Genomic DNA, 21083 nt, shown 5'->3' on the forward strand with positions numbered 1-21083 from the left:
ATAATGAAACAGCTGTTGTTCCTATATTTAAGATAAGGGAGAAAGTAATGATTCAAGCACACGCTAAAAGCTCTAAGCTTCACAAGGAAGTAGGGAAGTTTTTCATTTATTCTGGGTCCATTGTGGGTGGTTATTGTGCCACCACCGCAAAAATTTCGACACTCATTGACCATCACCTCCAACCAATTTCCAATAATCTAGCCTCTCACATCAAAGAAACCAACCACTTCCTTCACTGACTCTCCATCATCCCCACCCCCTTGTCTCCTGGATCCCTACTTGTCACCGTTGACACCATCTCCCTGTACACCAACATCCCTCATGCCCATGGTCTTACCTCTACTGAATGCTACCTTTCCCAATGTCCTTCAGACACCAAATCCACTACCTCATTCCTCATACACCTTACTAACTTTAGCCCAATCAACAACTACTCCTCCTTTGAAGGGAAGGTATATAAACAAATCTGCGGCACAGCCATGGGCACCCGCATGGCATCCTCCTATGCCAACCTTTCTAGGAGACCTTCGTAGCCTCCCAAAAAACCAAATCCAATTGCCCACCACGATTAATGGCCAATGTCAAACTGTGGCCAAGAGCAAAGCAGACCGCCCTATCACACAGTATGCAGCTGAACATAACACACTTGATTTCAATCACTACTTTACTACCTGAGCCATCTAGATCCTCCCCTCCACCACCACCTTTTCTAAACTACACATTCTCCACTCTCATAATTATCCCAGCCTCAGCCTAAAGTAACACACTGTCCCCACACCCTCCACCCAACAGTTCCACCATCTCCATCCTATCATCTCTTCCCATTTCTCATCTTCCACCCTGTTCATTTGCCCAATGCATCTGCCCATCTTTCCCTGCTCCTCTCCTTTTTTGCTCCTTTTTTTCCCCTCGCTCTCTGCCCCCATAAACTCCTGACACTGTACCTGTTGGAATTCTGATCCCTGCACACTCCATCAGACAGTGTTCACCTCTCTCCCCACCTGTAAACTACTATTCCTCGCCCATCCCTGCCCCCTCTACATTGCTGCTTGCATCCCACATGATAGTTGCATAGCAGCCCGAGATGCTGGAGTTGGCAGTCATGTGTGCGGGTGGTGTGCTTGTTTGTGTGTACGAGTAGTGTGTGTCTCTCTTGCTGATGGCAGCTGACACTGAAAGCTTTATGTATGTATCTTAATTGTGCCTGTGTGCAACTTAATGTGTTTTCTTTACAATAAGTAGCAATCTGTATTTTCTTACGTAGTTGTTAAACATAACCTCTGATGTACAAGAATGTCTATCAAATTGGATAGGTGGTTCTAAAGTACCATGGTGAATCTTATTATTGTTATAGTCGTACTATAATAAGGAGAAAACTATATGTTGAAATACAAAGGTTAATCTTAATAATATTACATAGCTTAATGTAGAAACTACCAGAAAGCAAAATTAAAAGAAAGAAATGAATCTAATGAACAAGATGAAGATAAAAATCATCTGATCTGAGACATAATTGTGTTCTACATGTTAGTACGAAAGATACCAAGCATTTTAATGATATTGTTATAGCCAAATGACCATTAATGTCATAATAACAAAATACACAAATACACACATTATTAACAATGTGTAATCCTGATAGATGTTATGGTTTTTTGACATAGTATCATTGATATTACAGTCTGTACATCTTTAAAAAATGCAGTTGAGAAACTCTTACTGAAGTGCAGAGACACTACTGCAGTTAGATATGGCTCTAACAGAGACATGTAAAATGTACTTTAATTGTATTGGGCTTATTAAGTTAATAATCATTAAGATGATCATGATATGAGACTACTCAGCTAGAGGTGAGGATATGTAGTGCACCAATTTGGATGGGACTCTACTGTCTTTCTTTTTCTGCTTCAGCTAGCTCAGGTAAACCCTATGTTAATAATTTCAATAAATGTTTGTTAAATATATGTACTTAAAATCTGCTATTTTTGTTTGTATGCTGCATGTAATCCAAGGAAAATGCAGACAAGGTGTTCCAGAGGTGTTCCTCCTGAAGCAGCACCTGACAGTGCAGGTCACTTCAGCAGATAAGAGCTGATAGTTGTCAACGGTGAAAATATCTCTCCGTCATTGTCTTGAACCTCTATATTCATTGTTAATGAATTGTAAAACAAAAAATATTGTAAAATGTTATAAATTACTGTTTGACTCTTGAGCTGTTAACATGCATGATATTCATGAGATAGCTCTATGTTATGAGAAAATAAAATGGCCAATTATATCATTAAAAAAAAAGAAATCTGGTGTTGAGAAGTTTTTCTTGAGTAATGTAGTCAAGAGTTACTGTCATAAATTTTTGTTTTTGGTGTCTCAAACCTTCCGCTGGAAGTTGATATTGAGAATTTTACATGAAAAAAAAAAAAAAAAAAAAAGTTCACAGATGATACTGAAGTTATTTCTTATAGCTGAAATATTCTTGAAAAGTATTATATTATGCAAGTCACAAGTTTGACAAAATTGAATTTTGCATAGCTCTGATTTGAAAGTGTTTATGAAGAACAAGTGTTCTAAAATCAGTGATTTCTTTAAATGCACTAAGTCCAAAAGTGATAAAACAGATTTTTTTAAAAAGTGGTCAGTGATAAATGGTTGTGAATTCAAAACCTCTAAAAAGTGCTTGAGGTCAGTTCTGATAAACGTAGTATCAAGTTATCGATCTCAGCGTAGACAGAATGCATGAAGACCTAAGTTTCTCCCGGCACACACAATGTAAAACTCTCTTAAAAAGGGCAGGGTGTGCACCTGTGAATGACATTACCTGGCTGCATTCCCATATGTTATTTGAACAGATTACATAAACTTTGACACTAATTTCTAAGCATGTATACTATTTCAGTGCACAGAAAATGGCATTCAAAGTTAATTAAATGCATATTTAGCTTGCACAATCAAGGTTAAGTGACTGAAACATTATGGCTAACAGTGTTTGAATATTGGATTGAAGACATTAGGCTTAAACAAAGTTAAACAATATTGATGCTTCATTTTTTACGTAACTTTCTGCAGCTTGTGACCTTGTGTCAATGAAATAATTGTAAAAATGACTGTGCATTAAACTGCAGATATTATTCAGAGACAGACTGGTATAAAATCTTAGCAAGAGGGAGCCTCATTTGCACCACAGATGATGATGGAAGTTATACAGAAGTCATCCATAAAGTCCTGTTTTAGCAAGCACCTGTTTAAAACATGTTTATTTTTCACCATATTATGCAGCAAACTAGGTTCAGACAGCAAGGAACTACTTGTATCATGGAGGAATAAAAGAGTACTCAAGTTGGCTTCAGTTATACAGCACTTGAATACTAAATTAAAAATTCATACTACGTGTGAAAAAGTAATATATGGATCACTTCATTAATTTAACATTTGGTAATAATGCAGTTGCTATGGCAATAAAAGGGGGCAACAATGTGAGAAAGCCTCATAGCATGGGGGAGTGCAAATGTAAAAGATCAGAAATTCTAATCTCTCTCATGAACCACGAAACTGAGTACAGAGAACATGAAAATGTTTAGAAGATTAAGTAACATTACAGTGCACACTGGATTTGTTGTTTTTCTAGTGAGTGTGAAGACAAATGAAGATAAAAATGTCAGTTTCAAGCTGCTTCTTGCAACAGAAGTGCAGGAATCTCCAAGCCTAGGGAAACAGTGTAACTATACCTCAATGTGGACAGTCTTCGAAAATGGCTACACTCACATCAAAGTATTTCTCTGAGAAGACCCTACACAAAGAAAAGAACAGTAAGCTCTGCAATAATATGCAAAATATGCTTCAAGCAGATAGAGAAACGAAAGGCGACACACTTATGATTCAGATAATGTGATTAACGACTTATCACCAAAACTATTAGCCACATGGCAAAAAGTATTAGGTAGAATATGATTTAGGTATCTATAAGACAAAAACTTTCCACAGCTTCTACTTTTTTATTTGTGTCTTCTTGATTGAGGTTTTATATACAATCACAAAGAGGCACCAAAGCTACCAACAAGAAGCACAATAGCTAATACAATGATATCTTTACTATTATGGAAAGGAGAGATTGCTACTCACTGTAACGATGGCACATAGAGTTGGAGACAGGCACAACAAAAAGCCCGATACAGTATTTTGGTCATGACTGTCAGAAACTCAATTTATGGTGTGCAGCAATCTATCCATTCATAATATTAAAGGAATCATACAATTAGCTACATTGTTAATGTTCTTATTACTGGTTTATTATCCATATTAATATTACTTCTTTCTTCTTTAAGAAAGCTTGTTCTTATCATCATTTTAAATAAAACCAGATGTTACTACACACAAAATGTAGAAGGCTCATTTAGTCAGTGTGACTTGGATTCTTTATGTCCCCATTTATAACTTCTAAACACATATTCCTTATCTCTGTACTTTAATTTCTGAACAATATAGTTACATCTTCATAAAAATTCTGTTTAGGTTTTCAAATTCCTGTTAAATCTATCAATTTTCAACATTTGAAAAGAATCGCATTTTTATATATATTCAACCATGTCCGTATATAATCTTAAATTTGCTTCATTAGACTGAAGAAGTACATAGGACTTTTCATACCCTTCAAAAATTTCACTTACTTTCCTTTGTCTACAGATGAAATCCCAATCATCAACAAGCCATGGTTTTAGTTCATCTGGTAATTTTACTTTCACTTCCACTTTCGTGGTAAATTGTTCCTCCTGGACAAGAAACAAATACACATTAGTCTTATCAGTGAATGGATAAATTGGACATAGGTAAATACGTTTGGAGGAGGAGGAGGAGGAGGAGGAGATTACAGTTTAATGTCCCATTGACAACTAGGTCATTAGAGACAGAATGCAAGCTTGGATTAGAGAAGAACAGAGAAGGAAATCAGACATATCATTTCAGAGGAACCATCTCAGTATTTGCCTCAAGCGATTTAGGGAAATCATGAAAACCTAAATCTGTATGGTTGCTCACAGGTTTCAACCATCGTCCTCCCGAATGTGAGTCCAATGTGCTAAACACTGCGCTATCTCATTCGGTGTAAATATGTGTGGTTACATGGGAATACTGTATTTCTGTTTTCTTTTTAACTTTGTGGTTATATACAGAGTGGTCAGAAACTGTTTGAAAAGCTTGTAAGGGTGTTGCAGGGTAGGTTATGTTGAGAGATAATTTTTAAGAAAAAAATTCGATACATTGTGTTGTTTCTGAGTTAATTAGCACTGAAATTAAGCTTGCAAGGGCGTTGCAGGGTAGGTTGTGCTGAAAAATAACTGTCAAGGACAAAAGTCAACATGTTTCATCGTTTCTGAGTTAATTACCATTGATGTTATTCAAATCAGGCCACTACAGCATAAATTCAAGTGGCTCACTGCATACAATTAGTGTCAGCTGTTCTCATAGCCCTGATGATAAGCGCATGAGACCGCTCAGCTTCTGGCTTGAGTTTGATTTTTACTGCTGTCCCAGGTCCAAGTTTTGGACTGCTCTCTTGTTTTAGAAAACCAAACAAAGAACACATTTAGGAACACCACCTCTGGTGGGCTGCTTGAATTTGCATATGCAATGGCCAGATGGCCTAACTTAGTTGCTATTAATGTGGAAATGACAAAAAACACTGAATTTTTTTCTTAACAATTACTGCTCAGTAGAACCTACCATGCAACACTCAAACAAGCATTTCAGGTTGTTTCTGAGCACCATGAATATAACTTTAAACCACTTTTTTTTAACACTTGCTTTAGGCAATGTAATACTGAAACAACACAATATAACTAAAGCATTGTGCAAAGTTAACAGAAAAAAGGAGTCTCAAATATAGTCTGTAATTTTGCTAAGAAAAAAGGGAAAAAACTTATTTGCCAGAACACACTGTCAACTACTCTTTGAATGTACACATTTCTCTTCACAATGTAGCACTAAAATATTTCTGTACTCAATGAGCAATGATGTATGGAATCTAAAACAGATAAAAAAATGTGCATCATCACAAAACAGCAGCAATAATATATCAATAACTGACTAGGGCAAAAAGAGAATTTAAATCATGTAGATGTTTGAGCTTACTTTTAAAGATCATGTCCTTCTTAATAGATACCTCCTAAGTTTTTTGTTAATACTCAAGAGGTGTGCTTTGTTTACAACAAATAAGAGTATCTCCCTTTAAAAAAATGGAAAAACAAACCGTTTCAACAGTAGGGTCAACTCGGCCCCTCTTGCGACGAGGCACATCTGATGATGAGTCTTGAGATGAGGAAGGTGTTGATGCGGCACTAGGACCTAAGGGGGTTGAGGGGCGACTCTGACCCTCTCCATCCTTGCCCACAAAAAGGGTACCATCGGATTTCCGTTTTGCTGGTTTCTTTCTCCTATAAAACAAGTAACAAGATGAGTAAACTAATTTTCAGCTTCAAAATGAATGGGTGAAAAGGAAAATAATTTATCATTAACAACTATAATATAAACAGATCACATGTAATAGGTTAATAACCACATTGAAATTGTACAGCATTTTATGGATGTGCACCCCGAAACGTACCAAGAATAAACTCCCTGTCTCAACTTTCAAATTATTCCACATGTTTATACAGTAAAGTAATGTTGGTTTGAAACAGTCTCTTCTACATCTACATCTACATCTACATCCATACTCCACAAGCCACCTGACGGTGTGTGGCGGAGGGTACCCTGAGTACCTCTATCGGTTCTCCTTTCTATTCCAGTCTCGTATTGTTCGTGGAAAGAAGGATTGTTTGTATGCTTCTGTGTGGGTTCTAATCTCTCTGATTTTATCCTCATGGTCTCTTCGCGAGATATACGTAGGAGGGAGCAATATACTGCTGGACTCTTCGGTGAAGGTATGTTCTCGAAACTTTAACAAAAGCCCGTACCGAGCTACTGAGCGTCTCTCCTGCAGAGTTTTCCACTGGAGTTTATCTATCATCTCCGTAACGCTTTCCCGATTACTAAATAATCCTGCAATGAAGCACGCTGCTCTCCGTTGGATCTTCTCTGTCTCTTCTATCAACCCTATCTGGTACGGATTCCACACCGCTGAGCAGTATTCAAGCAGTGGGCGAACAAGGGTACTGTAACCTACTTCCTTTGTTTTCGGATTGCATTTCCTTAGGAATCTTCCAATGAATCTCAGTCTGGCATCTGCTTTACCGCCGATCAACTTTATATGATCATTCCATTTTAAATCACTCCTAATGCGTACTCCCAGATAATTTATGGAATTAACTGCTTCCAGTTGCTGACCTGCTATTTTGTAGCTAAATGATAAGGGATCTATCTTTCTATGTATTCGCAGCACATTACACTTGTCTACATTGAGATTCAATTGCCATTCCTTGCACCATGCGTCAATTCACTGCAGATCCTCCTGCATTTCAGTACAATTTTCCATTGTTACCTCCTCTCGATACACCACAGCATCACCTGCAAAAAGCCTCAGTGAACTTCCGATGTCATCCACCAGGTCATTTATGTATATTGTGAACAGCAACGGTCCCATGACACTCCCCTGTGGCACACCTGAAATCACTCTTACTTCGGAAGACTTCTCTCCATTGAGAATGACATGCTGCGTTCTGTTATCTAGGATCTCCTCAATCCAATCACACAATTGGTCTGATAGTCCATATGCTCTTACTTTGTTCATTAAATGACTGTGGGGAACTGTATCGAACGCCTTGCAGAAGTCAAGAAACAAGGCATCTGCCTGTGAACCAGTGTCTATGGCCCTCTGAGTCTCGTGGACGAATAGCGCGAGCTGGGTTTCACACGACCGTCTTTTTCGAAACCCATGCTGACTCCTACAGAGTAGATTTCTAGTCTCCAGGAAAGTCATTATACTCGAACATAATACGTGTTCCAAAATTCTACAACTGATCGACGTTAGAGATATAGGTCTATAGTTCTGCACATCTGTTCGACGTCCCTTCTTGAAAACGGGGATGACCTGTGCCCTTTTCCAATCCTTTGGAACGCTACGCTCTTCTAGAGACCTACGGTACACCGCTGCAAGAAGGGGGGCAAGTTCCTTCGCGTACTCTGTGTAAAATAGGACTGGTATCCCATCAGGTCCAGTGGCCTTTCCTCTTCTGAGCGATTTTAATTGTTTCTCTATCCCTCTGTCGTCTATTTTGATATCTACCATTTTGTCATCTGCGCGACAATCTAGAGAAGGAACTACAGTGCAGTCTTCCTCTGTGAAACAGCTTTGGAAAAAGACATTTAGTATTTCGGCCTTTAGTCTGTCATCCTCTGTTTCAGTACCATTTTGGTCACAGAGTGTCTGGACATTTTGTTTTGATCCACCTACCGCTTTGACATAAGACCAGAATTTCTTAGGATTTTCTGCCAAGTCAGTACAAAGAACTTTACTTTCGGATTCATTGAACGTCTCTCGCATAGCCCTCCTCACACTACATTTCGCTTCGCGTAATTTTTGTTTGTCTGCAAGGCTTTGGCTACGTTTATGTTTGCTGTGAAGTTCCCTTTGCTTCCGCAGCAGTTTTCTAACTCGGTTGTTGTACCACGGTGGCTCTTTTCCATCTCTTACGATCTTGCTTGGCACATACTCATCTTACGCATACTGTATGATGGTTTTGAACTTTGTCCACTGATCCTCAACACTATCTGTACTTGAGACAAAACTTTTGTGTTGAGCCGTCAGGTACTCTGAAATCTGCTTTTTGTCACTTTTGCTAAACAAAAAAATCTTCCTACCTTTTTTAATATTTCTATTTACGGCTGAAATCATCGATGCCGTAACCACTTTATGATCGCTGATTCCCTGTTCTGCGTTAACTGTTTCAAATAGTTCGGGTCTGTTTGTCACCAGAAGGTCTAATATGTTATCGCCACGAGTCGGTTCTCTGTTTAACTGCTCATGGTAGTTTTCAGATAAGGCACTTAAAAAAATGTCACTGGATTCTTTGTCCCTGCCACCCGTTATGAACGTTTGAGTCTCCCAGTCTATATCCGGCAAATTAAAATCTCCACCCAGAACTATAACATGGTGGGGAAATCTACTCGAAATATTTTCCAAATTATCCTTCAGGTGCTCAGCCACAACAGCTGCTGAGCCAGGGGGCCTTTAAAGACATCCAATTACCATGTCTGAGCCTGTTTTAACTGTGACCTTCACCCAAATCATTTCACATTTCGGATCTTCATCAATTTCCTTCGATACTATTGCACTTCTTATCGCTATAAACATGCCTCCCCCTTCACTGTCCAGCCTGTCTCTGTGGTATACATTCCAATCTGAGTTTAGGATTTCATTACTGTTTACGTCTGGTTTCAGCCAACTTTCTGTCCCTAGTACTATATGGGCGTTGTGACCGTTTATTAATTAGAGCAGTTCTGGGACCTTTCTATAGACACTCCTGCAGTTTACTATTAACACATTAATATTGTTATTCCCTGTTGCATTTTGCCTACCCCTACCTTGCCGCGTCTCAGGAGGCATCTTGTCGGGCCTAGGGAGGGAATTGTCTAACCTAAAACACCCCCATGTGCACTCCACACATACTTTGCTACCCTTGTAGCCGCTTCCGGCGTGTAGTGCACACCTGACCTATTCAGGGGGACCCTACATTTCTCCACCCAATAGTGGAGGACGAGAAATTTGCACCCCAGATCTCCGCAGAATCGTCTGAGCCTCTGGTTTAAGCCTTCCACTCGGCTCCAAACCAGAGGACCGTGATCGGTTCTGGGAACGATACTACAAATAGTTAGCTCTGATTCCACCCCGCGAGTGAGGCTTTCCGCCTCACCAATTCCGCCAACCGCCTGTACGATCTGAGGATGACCTCTGAACCCAGACGGCAGGAGTCATTGGTGCCGACATGAGCAACAATTTGCAGTCGGGTGCACCCAGTGCTCTCTATCGCCGCCGGTAGGGCCTCCTCCACATCTCGGATGAGACCCCCCGGCAAGCATACAGAGTGAACACTGGCCTTCTTCCCCGACCTTTTCGCTATTTCCCTAAGGGGCTCCATCACCCGCCTAACGTTGGAGCTCCCAATAACTAATAAACCCCTCCCCCCATGTGCCTGCTCGGACCTTGCTGAAGGAGCAGCCACATGTCCACTCACAGGCAGAGCGGGCGATGCCACACGGCCAGCCTCCACATTTACCCTCCGCTTCGTGCGCCGCGAACGCCGCTGAACCCGCCGCTCCCCTTGGGGAGAGGGTGGCCCAACCGCACCCGGTACCTGCGAAGATGTCTCGACAGCAGGGACAGTGGGTGAAGCATGTAACACCTGGGGTGTACCTTGCGACGCACCAGACTCCCCACTGCCACTACACTCCGAGGCAGCAGCCTGAAGATGGCTGACCGGGGCCATCATCAACACGCTCAGCTGTTCGCGAACAGTGGCCAGCTCCTCCTGCGTCCGTACACAGCAGTCACACATCCTATCCAGCCTAAGGAATCAATTTACTGAAGAGAGTTAATCAAGTTTTAACTAGACTGCTAATTCACTAAAGGCGGCTGACTATTGACTAAACTGTGATTGCTAGCCACTTCTTGTAGAAAACGAAGAAAATAGCACTACCTGTCTCTGGACTGTATTGAAAACAAACACTAGCACTACCGGCACTATGGTTGACTAAAGGGATTCTCTCTGACTGTATTCAAAACAAACACGAAATCTATGGAACACTATTAATAGCACTCGACAAATAAAGCTTCCTAAAAGCAAAAACACATGGAAGAAGAAGTGACAAGTAAGAAAAATACAGTTAATACTTAAATTAAGGTAGCTCGCTGCACAGCAGACGTGAAGCAGACGGCGGTTCATAATGTAAAGAACATACTGTAATATAGCCCTCAGACAAGCAGTATTTACTCTGCGTTTCACAACCAAGTACAGCCCAACAAAAATACTAAGGAAGTTTTTAAAGAATCTTTCCTCAAGAAACACGAAAACTAGCACCAAATGAGAACTGCTGGAATGAAGATGGTCACATTCTCACAAAAACCGTTTTTTCTCAAAGTTCGGGGCTTTATTGTGAAAAACTTACAAAAAAATTATGATTCATAGTATTGCCCATCGCTGGCCACTACATTCTCCCATCTTTCGGATAGCATATGAATCCCGTGGCGGAAGACCTGGGCATCTTTTGTGGGGATCCATGAATCAAATCAGTTTTGCACTTGTTCATATGATTGGAAGTGCTGGTCAGTCAGACCGTATGCCACTGATCAAAAAAGGTGGTAGTCAGAGAGAGAGCAAAGTATGGAGAATACAGCGAGAGGGATAGAACTTCTCATTTCAATGTTTTCACGTATAGTTTGACGGGTTTTGCGATACGGGGTTGAGCACTGACCTGCTGCAAAATTACCTTTATGTGTCTATTGCTGTATTGTGGACATTTGTGTTTCAGTGCTGGGCTCAAACACATCAATTGCTTTCAATAATGATGTCCTGTGACTGTCTTCGTCTGTTTCAGTAGCTACGAAAACGTTCTGTCTTCCCCCGCCATGCCGGTCTTCGACATCAAAATCACTGTTCTTAAGGTGTTGAAAACATTCTCTGCATGTTCTTCCACTAATAGTTCCCTCACCATTGGTCTTACCCAGCATTTTAAGAGCCACAGCCGCAGTTTTCTTCATGTTAAAGCAGAAAATTAAAACTTCCCGCAAATGGCAAGAAATGGGTACATAAGCAGACGTACTTAATCGAGAATAACCATACGATACAATCACAAGTCGACTAATATTTTTATGGAATTATGTTTACAGATGCCTAAGCTTATTGTATTACACCTATGACCAATCACCTGAACCCCACTTGCCGCTACTTCCGTCTATTGCAAAACGGCGGAAGCAAAGTTGTACACCTAATAGATGGCTTAATTTATGTGCATCTTATAATAGGCCAATCTCTTACTACACAACTGTTATCAGTCTATTTTTATTTTTCAGTCATTATCGTGTGAGAAAATAACATTCACAAATCATTTATAAAATTTACAATAGTTTTACACAAGAAGCTTTCATTTCAGCCTCTTACTGCTTTGTGAAATCCTGAATGAACAACAACATTTACATATTTTTTCTAAAAATCAGCTACAGCAATGATTTTGTTTGCAATCACATTTAAAGTCACTTTCTATATTTAAAAATAACAATGGCTATGCTACTGCCACACCTGAAGGTATCCACATGCTATCACAACTTTATAACTGCAGATCCATAATATTTACAGTTGCTAATGAATATTGTTTGTTAAAAGTTATTTCAGAACCAAAATCTCTACCACAGTACTCAAATTTTATGTCACTCACTGAACTGACTGCTCTGTCTGTAACTACTTTGCTTATTCTTGCTTAAGTTCATGGTTCTGCTATGACGTGTTTCTTGTGAATAAATATAACTTTTGTTTTGTTCAAAAATAATTAAATATTTAAGTTTCTTTGGAATTTTCTCATAATCAATAAATTTTCTGAACTTTGTTGGCCATGGGTTTTACTTTCTACACAGAAACAAACAATTACACAAAAAGCATGCAGCAGAAGCTTAACAATAGGAGACTCCAAGTGGAAACATCACAAATCTCTTCACCATTTGCCTAGACATACCTATAAATGTACTTTGGATCAAAACCGTAAACTGGTCCTAACTTTATTACCACTGTTGTTGAACACTTATTCAAAGCACACTGTGCTGGCAGCATGAAACATAGTAACCAATTTAGATATAGTAACTGTGTGATCTGGCTTAGGACAGCACATACTGGCAGCCAAAAGGTGTGTTATCTCTGTCTACAGCTTCATTGAATATTATTTGGAGAAGCATGCAGTGAGCACAGTCCTCTTCTGGCAACTTATTTTCATCTTTCAAACCAGAGCCACTGCTTATCCCTCAAGCAGTCGCCAAGTCACACTCGAGAGTAAAAATACAAAACATTCCAACCCCCCTACTATACAAAACTAATTGGTAAAAAACAAAAAAGTGTTTTGGGTCCTTGTGGGCAGTCAATTATAATGATGATTTCCTACGTAGTTATAGAATGAGCAGTTCTGTGAGAAATTTTACTTAAACATTTTCAGTGTACCATTCTTTTGGGGATATGTTTCTCCATGTCATTCTTCCAAGCTTTGATGTTACAGGGAGTTTCAGAGGATACTTTCCATCTGGAGGCTCCTCTCAACTCTGGATAACATTTCCCACTGAAACCAGTAGCAAATATAGTATAGGAAAGAAACTAGTCAAAGAACATAACAGATAGATAAATATTTGAGGCTCTGACTTTTTGCATCAGGAAATTATGTTGATTTTTAATGAGAGAGTATGATAAGAAAATGGTCTGTTACTGCAAAGTTTCATCAAGCATTTCTCCACCTGCAGGTTGCACCACAAAGTAACATTAAATTAAACTGAGCAAGGTTTATTATTTCTGGACAGCTCATGCCTTAGCTTTATTGCTTCTGGGCAGCTCATTCCTTAACAGAGCAATGGAATGGATGTGAAACTTTATTGTGCAAAGACATGCTGATAAAAGTTCACAGCCGGCCGAAGTGGCCGTGCGGTTAAAGGCGCTGCAGTCTGGAACCGCAAGACCGCTACGGTCGCAGGTTCGAATCCTGCCTTGGGCATGGATGTTTGTAATGTCCTTAGGTTAGTTAGGTTTAACTAGTTCTAAGTTCTAGGGGACTAATGACCTCAGAAGTTGAGTCCCATAGTGCTCAGAGCCATTTGAACCAAAAGTTCACAAAAGCCACATTCCACTATGTGAATGGAACTGGTACCAGTAATAAGTGGCACATACAGAAAAACCTCAAGGAGGGGGCACTAAAGATATCTTGAGCTGACTTTACTTTTACCGTAAAAAAAAAAAACAGTAGAATATTCACTGCTTTTCTCGAACAAATGTCAGACAGACTAACGTATCGAGATCACTAGAATGGCCGCGACTTCTCTCGTAGGGATGTATTAGTTATCTATGTGCCACACAGAAATATATAAAATACAATGACATGGACACACCTGCTACATAGGAAAGTACAACTACTCGATAACTCAATTCAGTCGAGTCGACTGATGAAACAAACAAATGAATAACGTGCGGGCAAACTAGCGGGGGTGGTGCAGGTGGCAATGCGGGTGGCCCTGCAAGGGGGGAGCGCGTGCCCCGCACGCCCCCCATATGTATCTGCCACTGCCAGCAATACAAAATGACTTTACTACTGCAAAGCTTGAGACAGAAAGCTAAATAAGAAGTAGATGCACGTGGATGAAAACAAGAAAAAAATTGTCCACGTATGTTAATGGTTTTCATCTCTGGCAATGTCTGCTGCTGTGAAAACTCTGAGTTGCACAATGTTTCAGAGTCCATGTTAAACTGTACAGCCACAGCCCCCTACAACCAGCTGGATAAGTCAGTTTGAAGGTCGCAGGAAGGCAACGACATACCACCTATGACAGAACAAAGTGTAGTAAAGTACTGCAGTGTTCAAAACAACATTCACATTGATGACAGCTTTACTACTACATACAATTAAGAGCCAAATAAACTGGTACACCTGCCTACTCCGTAAGAGTGCGAGAGGAGATCTCTTCTGAACAGCATGTTGCAAGGCATCCCATATATGCTCAATAATGTTCATGTCTGGGGAGTTTGGTGGCTAGTGGGAGTGTTTAAACTCAGAAGAGTGTTCCTGGAGCCGCACTGGATGTGTGAGGTGCCGCATTGTCCTGCTGGAATTGCCCATGTCCGTCGTAGTGCCCAATGGACATGAATGGATGCAGATGATCAGACAGGATGCTTACATATGTGTCACCTGTCAGAATTGTATCTAGATGTATCAGGGGTCCCATACCACTCTAACTGCACATGCCCCACACCATCACAGAGTCTCCACAAGCTTTGACAGTCCCCTGCTGACATGCAGGGTCCATGGATTCATGAGGTTGTCTCCATACCTGTACATGTCCATTTGCTCGATACAATTTGAAACAAGTCTCATCCGACTAGGCAACATGTTTCCAGTCATCAACAGTCCAATGTTGGTGTTTGTGGGCCCAGGCGAGGAATAAAGCTTTGTGTTGTGCAGTCATCAAGGGTACACAAGTGGGCCTTCGGGTCCGAAAGCCCATATCGATGATGTTTTGTTGAATGGTTTACACGCTTGTATTGACATCGATAATGAATTTTAACTGCTGTCATTAGAAGTTTGACATAAACGTACTTCTGGTATTGAGGCAGCAGAGAACTGATATACTTTGCTACCTATTAGTCGAAGCTTTATGTTCCATTCCTGGACATTTGTTTACTTATTGTTTTAGAGTATGGTAATAGAAACTGAGCTGCAACTAACATACATTAACTGTATAATTTTACAAAGTAAATAAAGTTAAACAACTAAATTTAAACTAATTTTCAATCCATTCAAGGGCTGCCTCTATCGCCTCACAGAACTCTTCTGGATATCCAGGGTAAGCTCGTCTGGTACAGCTTGTTACAAAGTGTCCAATGGTCTGAAGTTCATTATCACAGTCACATTGAGAAGCTGAAGTCTTTCCCTCTCAGTAGGGGCTTTCTGCACAGATGCCATGGCCTTTACAAATCTTACTAATTGTTGTCCAAGTATGTCATGGTAATTCCATGATAGTGGGTTTTGTGCCAGGTCTTATGAGAGTCCTCATGGACAATACTGTTCCATGTTTCTGACCACTTCCTGTTCATGTCGAAAACCACTGCTTGTAGCGATCCTGCCAATAAGATAGGTGATTGCCTTCATTTTAATTGGCCTATTCTAGGTGCAGGCTCATCAGAGTGGATTGGGAGCTGAGGAATTTTAATTAATTTTTCTCATATTCCTTGAGAAGGGCATTCTGTCTTCAATGATCTGATGGCACAATGTGGCTTACAAGTGATAACCAGTGTAGAGAGTAGGTCTGATGCAATCTTTTATTGTTTTTACTACAGAATTTGGATCAGCATCAGTTTTTCTCACATGTGAACTATTAAGCCACATGAAAGCACAGTATTCAGCAGCAGAGTACACGAGTCGTAAGAAAGAATGTCATAGTGTAGTAGCTCTTGCACCGCATGAGGTACCACTCAGCTACTGCTTCATGTTACTGGGTGATCTCAGCTTTGCTGCAGTCTTTTCTATGTGTTTCCTGTACAAGAAGGTTCTATCAAAGAGTTACTTCTAGATACTTTGGGAAGTCTTGGGGGTAGAGGATTTGACCATTAAAGGTGATATGTAGCTTTGTATTGGGTGTGCTATTGTTAAGATGAAAGCAGCTGATTTCTCAGCTGAGTGGCCAAAGCCACCCGCATAAATGAACTTCCTTGACTCTTGTTTCAGGGAGTTAAAATGTATATAAGCTGAACAGAACGGGTGTCAAAACTGAGCCTTGAGGAAGACTATTATGAACCCAGTTGAACCTGATGTCCTTCTAGAAGGATTAAACACACTCTTTAAACAAAAGTTTTATTTCTACACAATTAACCTTCTCACCAATTTGTTTCAACAATGAAATAGAATTTAAACGTATATTGGTGCAATCTGCATAATTTTGTTGTTGTTTCATTATTATAGATTGTGGTTGAATAGTGTGAAGTTCATTGAATAGGTGCACTGGATGAGTTGAAACTTCCTGGTGGATTAAAACTGTGTGCCGGACCGCGACTCGAAATCTGGACCTTTGCCTTTCATGGGCAAGTGCTCTACCGACTGAGCTACGCAAGCACAACTCACGCCCAGTCCTCACAGCTTTAATTTCGCCAGTACCTTGTCCCCTACCTTCCAAACTTCACAGAAGCTCTCCTGAGGGCAAGTGTCCTACCAACTGAGCTACCCAAGCACGACTCACGCCCCGAGGAGAGCTTCTGTGAAGTTTGGAAGGTAGGGGACGAGGTACTGGCGGAATTAAAGCTGTGAGGATGGGGCGTGAGTCGTGCTTGAGTAGCTCAGTCGGTAGAGCACTTGCCCGCGAAAGGCAAAGGTCCTGAGTTCGAGTCTCGGTCCGGCACACAGTTTTAATCTGCCAGGAAGTTTCATATCAGCACACACTCCGCTGTAGAGTGAAAATTTCATTCTAATGGATGAGCTGTCAGACATAATTCTGCATGAGTAAGTTTACTTTCTACGATTGTGATAATTAGTTCAGGTTAATTGCATATTTAATGGTAGGAAGGTTGGATCTTTGTTATCAATGACTACTTTTGAGATATGCATGTGCATGGTGGAAATAGGAGTGATATTTTTCTTGTCATCCTTCCTGAAGGACGTTAGGGCAATGAGACATAAATTTGTTTACAGGAAACAAATTACACTGCATGATCTGTGTGAAATACTGTAAGTACTGATGGACCATCTCAGTTCTCAAACAAAAATCAGGTGTCATTCTGCAACTCCACCACCTCCTGATAGTAGAATTAGGAAAAAATGAAGTCCAGTATGAACAAACAAAGGATGATTCAGCATCATTTCATACTGAGTGGCCTTTCATGCGTACAGTACCAGCAAAACCAGAAAAAAGTACTTTAGAGTATTTTATCAAATTTTTTTATGATGAAATAGTTACGACGATGGTTATATACATTTATGAGTATGCCACCAAAAGAAACAGTTTATGTGACTGCAGCAAAAATTAAATGCGTATGTTTACAAGAATTCTTGTTTTGAGTCCTAACGTATGGTCCTGAGGAGGAAAATGCACTGCCGAACAGAAAACAGTAATTCACAATGTGTTTGTAGCTCATTATGACAAATATGCAAATTTGAACAACAATCATTTAAATAAATGTGATCATTTTGCAAAAATTTGACAGCTACTAAATGCTCAATGGCTATTTCAAAAATTTTGTACTACACCAACATCATCAAGCTGTGGGTGAGTCCATGGCTGCCTATTTTGTAAGGCAAGGATGCAAACAATTTATCACAGGAAAGACAATTTAATATGGGTGCAAATTCTGATTTAGAGGAATCAGCAATAGTTGCATATTTTTATGTCTGGGATCTTGCTAAGGATCAATAACTATCAGTGAAAAATATACTGAGAAAGGCTTAGGATAAGGAGTCATAATGAAAAATGCCGAGAAATCGCTCTGTGATGTACTGTATCGACTCTTCTTTGAAAATATGTTTACCAGCACTGGACTTTAATAAGATCTGAAGAAAAGAGGTATTGATGCATCAGGTACCATTTGTCAAAGCTGAATTCCTAAGAGCAGCATACTGACAGACTGAAAAATTGAAAAAGCGAAAGAGAGGTGCATACAAATCATCCTCAAATAATTAATCAGATAAATATATTGCTACTACTTTGCAATGAAGTATTGGTATATATGTATCACACTCAAGCTGTTTTTTCCACTGTTTCAGATATTTCAATTGTCTGATGGAACAATAACAACACTGTTACCGTTGACACAAACTAAGATCAAGTTTTGCTTCTCAGATAAGTTGTACATTTTAGCAGGGAAAAGAAACAGAGGATGCCAGAGCTTCAACCGAAAGTTTTTCAAGCCTACAACAGCCATATGGGAGGTATTTGACTGCGCTGATCAAAACACATCCCTTTATTGCACATTTGCAAGAGGCAAAAAATGGCATTTCCCCAATAATTGCTCATCTAATTGATGTAGCTATCAACATGCTTGGCTTCTGTACATACACTGTGAATGTAACATAGATCACTTTATGTTTCATCATATAGTAGCAACAGCTAGTCTTGAGGTCGAAGTCTTTCGTGATGGCATGTTGTATAAAACCTTTTCGGACTTCTTGCCACACAAGTTCAGTCTAAAACCTCGAGCTTTCAATGATTTCCATCACTGTCAGCGTTAGGAGGAACTGATTGTCATAAGTACTGCTGTGGTGACCTTATATAGCCCAAAGACAGCTTCTGATTGGTCAATATTTATATCATGCTGTCGCAGGTGGTGTCAATGTCAGCAATGGTGGTGCCATCACTCCCACCGTAGCATAACCATTGCAACAAATACCTGTGGTTCTCCTCTTTATTGAGATCTAGCTTCCATGTACTGCTAACATTATATCCACCTTCATAGTTGAAGATTTTCTCACACATTCTTATTTCTTCAGCCTCTTTAATATATGGGAGACTGGAAAAAAATCTTTTGTTTTGTCAAACATTATTTTATGTTTGCTTATGATGCTGGGCTCAACAACTGCAGATTTCTCCAGTTCACCAATTTTTAATATGCCGTTGATGATTTGCACAGCAGTCAGAAATGGTGTGGATGGACTGACTGATCTAATTACTTCCACACTCACATGGGTTGTTGTAAATTCCAGGAATCCTGAGGCCGAGACTGTCCTTATAGGGTCTGGGATCTGCTTCATCTTCTCAGGAGATCAGAAAATGCATATCATATTTTGTCTTCCCAGGACTCTACCTATATTGCTGGACGTACTACCACAGAAGGGAAGGAATGCAACTGTTGGCTCGTCGTGTGATGAGCAGGGAACTGCAATGCTGGCAGCAGGTAGCCTGTCAAGAGGGAGATAGAAGTTGCAAAACCATGACTGCAAAGTCCAAATCGACCCAAATGGGAACTGCTTACAATGTTGTATGAAGGGGGATCCGTGTACTAACAATGTTCACACAGATCAACATGCAAACACCAACAGAAGCCCTCAAAGGGCCAACCTGGTTTCGAAAGAACAGATCATGAATGACTTCATCAATACAACCTGACAAAGAAAGTGTAAACATGACCTGGGAGGTATATACAGCAAGTCAGTACAATGGAAAGCCCGGCGTTGTAACCTGGCCATTGGGAGGAGGGAAGAGTACAAGAGAATCAACAGTAAATGATCACTAGTGCAGAGGCCACCGTGTGGCCATCAGTGGAAGGAAGGAAGGAAGAAAGAAGCAGGAAGGAAGTGAGTGAAATATCAGTGGCAGAGAAAGTGCCATATGCGACACTAAAATGAGTAGGGGAACCACCACTAAGAAGGCACAGGCCTTGGTCTGCAAGAAATTGGTTAATGAGGAGCCCGCGACTAGACAAAAAAGCACTGCTCCACAAAGGGTGATGGACATTAAAATTCTCAAGGAGGCAGTTGCTGAAGGAGGGCAGTTGGCACAGTGGCTGCAGGTGGCCTGTCCAAAGGGAGATAGAAGTTGGAAAACAATGACTGCAAAGTCCAAATCGACCCAAATGGTAACTGCTTACAATGTCGTATGAAGGGGGATCCATTGTTCACACATATCAACATGCAAACACCAACAGAAGCCCTCAAAGGGCCAACCTGGTTTCGAAAGAAAGCAATGTATTCATGAAGGGTCGGTGAGTGAGCATCAGTAAAATGAGATCCTGGAGAATGACACAATCTCCCGAATAAAAGGAAATAAGGGACTGCAACTCCGGGAGATGACAGTAATAACCATTACAGTTCCATTGAATAAACACTGAACAGAATGGAGATCCAAATGGGAGGTGAACGGGCTTGGGACTATCGTACTGCCAGGCCACTATGCGTCACCAATGAGGATGGGGTGACATCCATCTACATCTACATATATACTCTGCAAAACCACCATGAGCTGCAAGGCAGAGGGAACATTCCACTGTATCACTTGTTAGGGTTTCTTCCTGTTCATTCACATACGGAGTGCGGGAAGAATGATTGTTTGAATGCCTCTATGTGTGCAATAATTGTTCTAATCTTATCCTCAGGATCCCTACTTGAGCGATACACAGAGGATTGTAATGTATTCCTAGTGTCATCATTTAAAGCCATTTCTTGTTAATTGACTTTCTTGGGACAGTTAAAATTTATCTTCAAGACTCTTCCAGTTCAGTTCCTTCAGTATCTCTGAGGCACACTGCCACAGATCAAACAAACTGATGACTATTCGTGCTGCCCTTCTCTGTATATGTTCAATATCCTCTGTTAGTCTTATTTGGTACAGGTCCCGCACACCTGAACAACATTCTAGAATGTGTCACTTCAGCGATTTGTAAGCAATCTCCTTCGTTGACTGATTGCACTGCCCCAGTATTCTACCAATAAACTGAACC

General features: G+C 40.4%; 1 protein-coding gene across 1 annotated transcript in view; it reads right to left on the reverse strand.

Annotated features, from left to right (window-relative positions):
* Positions 1-21083, reverse strand: part of LOC126260899 (mortality factor 4-like protein 1) — a 138140-nt gene that overhangs the window by 58232 nt on the left and 58825 nt on the right. Inside the window, exons 5-6 of the mRNA XM_049958352.1 lie at positions 6239-6422; positions 4662-4763 (exon numbers count right to left, since the gene is read on the reverse strand). Of these exons, the coding sequence (XP_049814309.1) occupies positions 4662-4763; positions 6239-6422 (286 nt within the window). The remainder of the gene's footprint in view (positions 1-4661; positions 4764-6238; positions 6423-21083) is intronic.

Source organism: Schistocerca nitens, chromosome 5, assembly GCF_023898315.1.
Source record: "Schistocerca nitens isolate TAMUIC-IGC-003100 chromosome 5, iqSchNite1.1, whole genome shotgun sequence".
Taxonomy (NCBI): Eukaryota; Metazoa; Arthropoda; class Insecta; order Orthoptera; family Acrididae; genus Schistocerca; species Schistocerca nitens.